Genomic DNA, 10667 nt, shown 5'->3' on the forward strand with positions numbered 1-10667 from the left:
AGCATTTGGTTACAAATTGTTACTTTATTCTAACCATGTGCATTCTGTGTGTAATAACAATATATTATAAATAGGAGTAAAATTGCATTTCTTAATGATTTGTTTCAATACAGTTATATTTTAAATATAATCTGTGTTGAAGATATCATCCTGGGAATCAAGTTATTACACCATATACTGTTATTACACACACAATACAGATGGTTAGAATAAAGTAACAATTTGTGACGCCCGAGGCTGCAGTTACTTTAGGTTCTTGTTCTTAAACCATTATTTTAATATTTAATATTTACTATTTGAGATTCTACGGAATTTTGGAAAATTCTTAAATTAGGGATTAATTTCTTAGCTAGATTTCTGCGGATCTTTAAAAAAATCATAACAGAAGCCAGCATCCAAACTTGGACAAAAAGTAAGCATTTTCCCAAATTCTCCATAAATGAACTTAAATTTTGAGATTGATGTGGGAGAGGACATGGGATGCAGAGTTCTGGATAGTAACTTGGGTAGAGAAGAGCTGAGATGTGAAGTGAGTAGGTCGTTGACACATTCAAGGCTGGATATGATGAAAGTGAATGAGAAAGATCGAATTAGACTCAGTTGTAATTTAACCTCAATGATGGGACTCACTGGGGCTTTTTTTATGTTCAACACTAAAACAGCAGCCTTTTCCTTACTTTTTAACATTTATAAAGGTGTAACGAAAAGATCTCTATTTTTAGTAATCATTGTAAATAAGTTAACCTCCCCCACTCCCCCGCACCCTCCCAACTATCTAGGATCACACAAAATATGTGCAACGTACCAGATGGCTGCTGGCATCCATGGATGCAATATCATTGTGTGAGTGACGGGTTTTAGGAGAGGGAGGGAGAAAAATTGGCAAGGCAAGAAATATTTTTTTCAGCCACACATCAACCTCAATTTGATTTTAACACACGATCTTAAATAACTATTGCAGGCTTCTTGACACAACTGACAGCATGGAGTGTTGGAACGTCCAAGCAATCTGAGTATCGGTTCCAATTCTTGGGTTGCAAGTGAACCGCTCCACAGGAAAGCCTCACAGAGACTGATTAGTTGACCGATTGCTGTCTGATCTCCCGCGGCTTTCCACTTCAGCAATTGTCTTACTTTTCTAATGGGGCAATTAAAACAAGTGTTTAACATTTTCACTTGACTTTTGCTTGCACCATTCCTGCTAATAGGCATTGAAGCTGCGTGCGGACAGGAAAGAAAGGCTTTCATGCTGGTGGCTGCCCGACAGATTTTCTTCCAATGGTGGATTCCAGCATACTTTGTTTCCATAAAAAACAAGATGTATATTTGAAGTGAGACTTTCTTCTGTGCTACTTGTGTCACGTTCTCCCGTTCCTTACAAAGCATACAGAGACTTGATTTAAATTAGTTTCATGTTTCCTGTTGCTCTGCAAGCACAGCACATAGCACTTGACCCCTATTTTACAATTAAAGTGTGTGCGTGTGTATGTATAAAAAATTACCATTCGCTAATCAGGAACATTTCTCTTTGGGGAGCTGTTGAGATAGCCAGAGACATTTGTGAAGGGTACAAATTAATAAATTGTCCAAGAGCTACTTTTATTGTAACTTGACTCAATTCATAATTTCTTTTCTTTTGTAAAAATGGGGTCCAATATGTACCTAGTTATAACAGGATTCTTTTAATGTGGAACCGACTGGGAACTCCTTTTGGCAACCGTAAGTACATCGCACAAGCCAAAAGTAGACCTTGTCAGAATGGAGTTCCTGTTAATTGGAGTGGTGCACATCCAGTTTCCTTATTAATCTTATTGGAAAATGGTGCATATGAGACCTCAGCATTCAGGTCCAGACAACCAAGCCTGTCCCCACCCTCCATGGATTTGTCCCACTTCCCCTTTATATCTGACAACCTTTCTCCTCTAAAATGTAGAAATTCTCCTCACCTGCCCATCTCCTGAAAGTATTTAATATTTGAGTCTATTTTCCTTCTACTAGGAAACGCTAGCACGAGAGCCAGGCTCACTGCATCGCATTGGCTCACCAAAGTGCACATGAGTCATTTGTGCGCCTTGATGGGGTCTGTTAGCAGGTGACTTGACTGCACAGGGACATCATGGTCAAGCCTGATCATGTCCTCACCTGACATTTGCCAACGTGTAACCTCCAGCAGGAGCCTCAGGAGAATGATCGGAGGGTTTTGAACCCTGGTTGGTTTCCACCCCCTTCCTGCCTTGTTCATCCAGGTGCACAGAGGCCAAATGCAGTGCTCAACTGTTTGCCTGAGCTGAGCTCAGCAAACACAGTATAAATGGGATTTGGAATGTGCTCTTATTTCTTAATTAATATGGCTACAGCCAGAGGGTTACATAACGACAACTATTTTTGAAATACTGTCTGTCATTTGTAAAACGTACATTGATTGCAATATATCGTTATTTACTGTAGATGTAATCTCCCCCTGTCCTCTTGCCCTATTCTGCTTTGCGTTATGTGCCTGAGAATGGGTGTTTTCCTTATAATGAAAACATAAAAATATATATAAAAATTATGTTCAGTGATTAAAAATAGAAATAAACAAGTGCTCCGAAGTAAAGAATGAGTATTTATCTACAAATTCAGTCACTGCACTCTGCAGTAGCTCCTGTGAAGCATTTTGATGCATTGTGTCAACAATGTGATAAGGCATTACTATATCAAATGCAAGCATTATTATTATTATCTGTAAATTGACCTCCAGGCTAAATTTAAAATGAACTGTGGGAGAAAAAGGTTTCTAAATGAAGGCTGAATGGGAGAATTTTCCAAAAATTCTGCACAATCTTAAATTGTCTGACAATGAACCTAAGGCTAAGTTATTTTGGGCCTCTGATGTTCTGCCAGCTCTTCAACATGAAGAGCTGAGACAGGAAGCGCAGTGATGGAACAGTACGTGTGCACATCTACTGCAGCAACAGAGCAAAGGTATTAGTCATAAGACAAATTACATGTGCAGCTGCATCTCAAAGGTGAATTCATCAAGGACAACCTACTGCAGGAACTGCATCACTTTTCTAAAAGTATTACACTGCAGCAAAATGTGCCTTGACCCACATTTATTTCCTTGCAGTAAATGATAAAGATCACATCTTGTTTTCTTTATTGGGTCAAATATTGTCTTGTGTAGTTCTGCACTGTTTCAAACTGACCTTTGCTGTTGGAAGAAGAGATTTCCTCAGAATCCTATTCAGGGGATCTTCTCAACATCGAACCCCATAGAGACACCAGCAGTAATCCATACTGTGCAAGTTCTTCCTGTCACTTCCCAACCAGATGATTGATCTGACACTAATTTCTGAATGCAGCACTTGATTTTAACTGCAGCGAGGAAGCATAAAGGAGGCAAGTCGTAGAGAGTAGCATTTCCGGAGCCTAGGAGGTACAAATAAGTTAAAACAGTATTAATAACAGAGAGAAATAAGTAAGCTTGTAATAGAGAGAAAAGTTGGAGGTAAGTGGTATCAGAAAGATCAGTCTTTCTGACCAGTATTGTAGATAGTGCTGGAAGAGCATCCTTGGTTAAGGAAGTTCACAACAACAGCAAACATTTGTATAGCGCCTTTCACGTCAGGAGGACGTCCCAAAGTACTAGACAGTCAGGGATCTGCACCCGAGCTGGTGGTTGGGATCAAGTGGGGTGGAGGATAGGGAGGGTAAGGGTAGGATGGTGACCGAGGGCACGGTCGAAGAGGAAGGTCTTGAGACAGTTCTTGAAGGAGGCAAGGGAGGAGGTGAGGCGGAGGGACCGTGGGATGGAGTTCCAGAGGGTGGGGGCAGAGTGGCTGAAAGCCCGCCCTCCAACTGTGGGGCGGGCAAGGTGGGGGACGTGAAGCAGGCTGGAGCCTCCTGAGTGGAAGGAGCGTTAAGTTGGTAGGGGGTTCGGAGGTAGGGAGGAGCAAGGATAATATTTCTAATACTATAAAAATATTTCTAATGCTCTTTACATACTCTGGCCTAACATGGTGCAACTGTCGACCTGAATACATACTGGAAGTGCTGGTTTCTTGCACATAGCCTGCAGGCTCAGAAACCTTCCCAGTATCTAGCGTTGGCTCGGCTGGCAACCGATGGAAACATTTGCGAGGTTGCTGGCTTTCTGTGAACTTGCATTCAAGGCTTGGGCAGATTTTGGGTGTGTCGGCTGCGTGACATGTAAAGCTGAGCTTGCTGTTGGGTGCACGTAGGAATGCACAATACCGTTGCAGTTGTCTGGTATCCATGGAAAAACACATTATATTTTTCATATTCCTCAATTCCACAATTGACTGCCATATTTTGCTCACAAAATACACAGTGAATCTACTTTACAGTATATACTATGAAGTACTTTGAGACGTCTCAATGACGTGATAAGGCTCTATATCAAATGAAAGGATTATATAAATGCCTCCCTGATGCTCTTTTCCACAAACTGTATTTATCAAACTCAGTGGAATGTAATTGATTCTAAACTTGAAGCTTTAGCATCCTGCTCCACTGAATTTCCATCTTTATAGCACCTTATAGTAATAATAATAATCATAATAATAGGTTGCATTTGATATAGCACCCGTTTCATGTCAGGACAATGTCTTAAAAGTGCTTGACAGCATTTACTGTAAAGTGCAGTGGAAATCTTGTAGGCAAACACAGACACATTAATGTGCCTCAAAACGTAATTATGTGTAGGATGAAGATTCACGCTCACAATATTGAGTGGGTGGTTTCCCCATCTTAGTCTCAAAGAGTGATGGTGAGCAGAAAATCCCAAACAAAATACAAGCCAGCCATTGCTGTATTTTTTATGGTGCGTAACAAAAGAAACGCTCTCAATCAAACAGTAGGGAGTAAAATAAATACAATAATTTGCATTGTGATAAAAAATATATTATGATACATATGCAGTAAAACCGAGCTCCAGATGTGCCTTAGAGAGTATTGGCTTGAGTATGGATGTGTAATCTATTTTTATGTAAGTTTTCAAGAGAGTCAATGCCCTCAAAGCCTTAAGACTAGAGAGTGTCTGTTTTATTAACGGTTTAGAAGGGGCATTGGAAGGACTAATTGAAAGAGAGCCTGAAGAGAGCAGTGGTCCAGCACTTTGGGGCAGGAGTGAAGTGACCTGGAGTTGTATCAAATTCAACTCAAGAAATTTAATGAATTGGTTATTCATTGTTGTTTGTGGGATTTTCTGGTGGAAATTAGCTGCCACAGTTGTCTCCATAAAAAATATTCACTTTATTTCTAATTAATCTACCTTATTGGGGCTGAGTTGTCATGGTAATGGAATATTGAAATCAAGTTGATCCTTTGTGGTTGTCTCAGTGGTTCCTGGTTTGTTAGTAGAACTCACTGGGCTTGGATTTTTCTTGTACTGCTCCAATTAACCCTGCAAACCAAAGCCAAGGTTAGGATGGTCCTAGCTGGACAAGCAGTAGAAATCTCCAATTAATCTAAATTCTGTCAACTGCATAATTTGATACATTTTTATGTGAAAGCTGCAATACAAATGTAGGTTGTATTTGTCATCTGGTACCTCCCTGTATCTAATTTCAAGAGTGGTACTGCCAGAAGTCTGGGTGCCGTTTCCTTTATGATTTGTTGAATTTATATAGCCTAATAGGTGTAATGATATGTAATTGACCTAACACTGTGTCTTAACCTATCCATTCATAAGTATTGGATGTGTGGAGCAGCAAAGATGAAACAAGAGCTTGCATGAACAAAAATAAATCTCGGTATCAATAATGATGTTTTGATTCTACTGTTTTACAGGAGAAATTGACTGCAGAGTGTGTATTCCGGGAACAATTTGAGGAAAACTGGTACAATACCTACTCATCGAATCTATATAAGCATGCGGACACTGGAAGACGGTACTTTGTCGCATTGAACAAAGATGGAACCCCAAGGGAAGGGACTAGGACTAAACGGCATCAAAAATTTACACATTTTTTACCTAGACCAGTGGACCCTGATAAAGTACCTGAATTATATAAGGATGTTTTAAGCCAAAGTTGATGAAGACAATCCTTAAGTTTGGACCACTGAAAAGCAACCACTATAATGGGTTCTCGTGGTGGGTTCTAAACGATTAGCTGTGTCATCACTTCAGCTCTACTGTTGCCAAACTTTGTCGCATGCATTGTGTATGGAGGCTTGGATGGAACACGCTGATCTGATTTTGTTCTGCACTTACAGTCTGTCCTCCTAGAGGTGAGCCTGTGCCACTTGCTTGATTGAGAAAAATGTGTGAGAGGGAGGAATATAATGAAATGCTGAGGAGGCGGCTGGCCTGATGCATGCTCAAAGATGGGACACGCTTTAAATTTTTGATCCGTTCTATTTCATTGTGTATCAGCATAGCTGCCATACTTTGATTCATCGGGATTCTGGCTGGTGACATGCTCAAGCCACACTGCATTAATAATGGCATGGAGGACGCAATCCTACTTTTAAAAAAAAGATTTAAAAAAAAGCAAAAAAAAAAGACAATTCATCTACCAGTTCAATGGTACTACCCCATAGGGCTTTAAGCAAAGACCTCTTAGTAAAAAAAAGTTAAATTTATTTATAGAAATTCCAAAGGCAACATTATATTTATTTTATATATTTATTTATTATATAGAGTTTATTTTTAATGAAATATGTACAGGCCAGATAGGCATTTTGGAAGCTTTAGGCTTTGTAAGTGTAAAAAATGCCTAATGGCCATTATGAATCTGTGGTAAGTTGATGTGAGTTAATGTAAAGGTGCATGGATATAAAAGGATTCCAGTAACCCCTTTGTTCTGAAAGTGACAATCTCTTTTGTGCCCATATTACTGTAACAATATGAACACCACTCATTACGTTTAAGTATTCACTCGTCTGACTGCTTGTTTCATGGCTTCCCCCCTCCCCTCCTTCCCCTCCCCCGAGGATTAAAGATAAAGTTGGGTCTTCAGATTTTACTTTGTCTCTTTCATCTCCAGTTCCATCAGACATGGCTTCACAATTCTATGATAATACTGGGTATCTGGCTTATTTAGCATCTCTTAATGCAAGACATCTTCTACTGTTGCTGTTGTATAATTTATTACCAAAAGACTGCTGTTTTAGAAATGGATTTTGGTAGTAAAATCTTTGGGCCTGTATTCATAGTAATATGTTATCAGGACCAGAATTCATTTTTAAGTGTTACAGTTACTGAATAATCAAGAAACTACAAAAAAGCTGAATAGTGGACGCAATTTTTTTTAAAAAACAAAACAAATCTTGTTTCTTAATTATTACAAAATAATTCTTAAAATAGTTTTACTGAAAAAAATGTTTTTGTTTTGGACTGAGAAGTGTGTGACTTTTCCATAGTCTTAGAGGGAATGCTGAAGATTCTTGTGGTATTTTAGATCTTTGTGCAAAAAACGTATTTAAAAGCCTCTCTGAATATTGGCTCTGAACAACTGCAACTCTGTGGTGCATTAGTTTGAATTATTCAAGCAATGATATCTACTGTAGTCACTGTGGTAAAAGTAACATAAAAGTGGTTAGAAACCTTCACATTATTAGCAAGGTCTAGAAAGGCCTTCTATAATGACAATGGATGCTCCTGTCCAGCTTTTCATATAGCACCGTGTCCATGACTGAGAAATTGTAATAAAGAGCTATGCTATGCTACTTCATCTCCCTGTAGGGTTGCAATTTGGTGGTAGAACTGTCACAGGACTGTTACATTTGCATTAAATTTCATATAGTTGCAATGAAAGGAACATATAAAGTGCAAACCTGACCATTGAAAACATTAGTTTCAGGTTTTGGGGGCAGAGAATAGGCACACAGACTGTATGTTTCATTCTATATTAAATTAGCCTTCAACTGGAGGTACAAAGCAAGCAGGGTAAAAACTGAGCCTGCCTTGGAACCTTTGTGAGGAAAAGGCAGTCAGGTTGCTGTTGCATTCATATAGTCTCTATGTACTGCTGTCTTGAATGCCTCTAGTTCTTTCAGATGATCATTAGTCATGTGAGGCACTCAACTAGTGAAGCATTCCACAAGGGCACAGGTCCATGGCATGAAATAGCTTCTCTGATGGACATTTCAGGAGCATGGCTCTGCCAGATGAGTTCTGTGAATCCCTGTCTGACATGTGCATCTGCCAAATGTCTTTGGTTTGGGTGTACTTTCAGCCAGAGGCACTGATACTACCCCATTAATCTTCCACTTGAGGGTGGACAGAGGTGACATGTTTTCTCTGTGTTGCAGTGGTGGAGGTTCTATTGAATCATGCCTGGCTTACATGGCCCACTGTAACCGAACACAGTGGTTGTGAGTGGCATGATTGGTATCCAGGACCAGCCCATGCAGTTGGCACATTGTTTTTGCCTTTTGTGCTGCAATAAGTCCCAAGTTTCTAAGGGTGTAGCCCCTGCCTTTGTTTGTTATAAAGATCTAATTCCTTCTCCATGTCAGCTGGTTCATGATAGCACTCAAAAGTATTGTAGTTCCAAAAATATTCCAATTCTTCTGGATATCTCCACATACAGATAACAGAGTGGTGAACAGTCCAAATTATAGATGTATCTGACTGTGAATAGATGGGTTCTGGTAACATTAGATGAGTGCACTTACAGTCTGTATGCTTCAGCTCTACCTACAATATGTGAGGCCGCATCAGAATCCTGCAGGCCTTGCTATAGTCTGGCACTGATCCAACTTGCTAAATGTGGTTAAATGTAGCACAGAATTATTTATCAGACCATCCTGAATAGTGTGAGATTCACGGTTGGATGCTAATGGTACTTTTACCTTAGCGGCTAAAGTAGTGATATCAGCTTGATGGACTAAGAGATGTAAAAGGTTATAGTGATGTATAACAAATATAATATTTTATTCTGATCTATGTCAATGTATCTGCCATATCTAAGCATTCATTATATAATGCCATGGTTGATTTCCTGAAATGTGATTGGCTGATAGGTGTGCATTATTGCATAACACGGCACACCTAATTAAATATGTAATTTAATTAATAAATTAATATTGGACCATCAAAGTATTATATCAGAGTAATGCAAATCCTTAAAACATATAGATGAGGGTGGGGTATTTTAGACAACTGGATTAGTTTGACGTAAATGATACTTGTCATTTTTACTTGAAAATAGCGTGCTTTGTGGAGACTTAAAAAAAACACACATTTTAGCTTAGATTCATTCCTCCCCTCTCCATTTCCATTCTATACAAGCAGGTCACCAACACATTATTCTCCATCCTAAAAAAAATGCAAAATCACGTACTCTTGATAATCTTTAATGCTCTTCGACATCAGTTGATGAGATGTGGTGTTCAAGAAAGGGAGTTTCCTTCCACTGATGTAGAATGCCTCACTTGTAATATGCTCTCATCTACTAAACCTTATTGGGAACTGACCTGACCAAGGTAGGTTCCTTGAGCTTGCAAACTTCTGAGTGAGAGATTAGCTTGTGATCCTCAGCTCCACACCTTGCTAGGGTTTCCATAAATGCATAGAAATTTACAGCACAGAAGAAGGGCCATTTGACTCATTAATAATAATGCTTGTCTTTGATATAGCGCCTTATCAAGTGGCAGCCAATTGCACACAGTAGTGTCCCACAAAGAGTCATGGATTGAGGGATTATTAATCCTGGAAAGCGAATTATTAATCAACTAACAACTGGGTTCCTACTGCTAGGTAAACAGAGACTGTGGAGTAAGGAAACTTGTCGCAGTTTTCGCCCTGCCCGAGAATCGAACCCAGGTCCTCTCGTTTGCGAGATTGTTAACTACTACACAACTGGACTCTATTGAACCTTTCCTAGGTTTTCGAGAATTGGGTTATAATCATGCAAAAATTTATTTCTCTTTGTAGTGAGGTTGGTGAAATGTGGTTGAGGCTTCTACAGCAATATCAAAGTCCATGTTGTTTGAGATTCTTTGAAAGCGCTCCGATTGAATATTTGAAATGTATTTGCTAGTTATTTTTCTTTCCCAATTTAGGTCTTGCTGCACCATGGATTTCCCAGGCCTCTGCCAATGATGCAGTTGATGTATTTGCTACATGTTGTGAGAGTGGCTGATACACTATTCTATCGGTGTCCTTGAGTTCAGACACTTACAACTAGGGAGTCACAGTCACCAAGTCATGTCCTTCCATTTAGTGGTCACTACACTTCGATCTACCAATGTGCCAAACCACTAGGACATTTTATATTAATAAATCTATTGTAATTTTAGTCTTTGTTATTCATCAAGAATACTCCTTGACAGGATCCAGCTCTGGCATAGGGGTATTACAATTTAGATGCAGGTCAAAAATGCAATAGTTCTTTACTGGATTCTTACTAAAGAATTTGAGTCAAGCAAACATGGACCGCTCTTAAATACATCACACCAGCCTATGGCAATTCAATCAGAAGGAGGGCAATTTTTTTTTTGTCAGCCGGGTGACCTGATGCATGCGGAAACCCATCACCATACTAAGGAGTATCCAAACCAACTTGGGAATCCCATGCACATGGAAATTCCAGAGATAGATTTGGGAATGGAATGCGCGCTCTCTCCCTGGAGGGACGCTTCCTACTTAACTAATTTCGGAAAGTATTAGGTGCAGGTTGGCAAGAGCCAAGGCTTGGGGACCCCAAAGTGTGCGT

The 10667-nt window shown here is 39.5% G+C and overlaps 1 protein-coding gene across 1 annotated transcript in view; it reads left to right on the top strand.

The window, feature by feature from the left end:
• LOC103183275 (fibroblast growth factor 9) overlaps window positions 1-6605 on the top strand; it is a 28592-nt gene extending 21987 nt beyond the window's left edge. Inside the window, exon 4 of the mRNA XM_007900658.2 lies at window positions 5794-6605. Coding sequence (XP_007898849.1) covers window positions 5794-6039 — 246 coding nt within the window. The 3' untranslated portion in view covers window positions 6040-6605. The remainder of the gene's footprint in view (window positions 1-5793) is intronic.
• The last annotated feature ends 4062 nt before the right edge of the window (window positions 6606-10667 follow it).

Source organism: Callorhinchus milii, unplaced genomic scaffold, assembly GCF_018977255.1.
Source record: "Callorhinchus milii isolate IMCB2004 unplaced genomic scaffold, IMCB_Cmil_1.0 Scaffold4, whole genome shotgun sequence".
Classification (NCBI taxonomy): Eukaryota; Metazoa; Chordata; class Chondrichthyes; order Chimaeriformes; family Callorhinchidae; genus Callorhinchus; species Callorhinchus milii.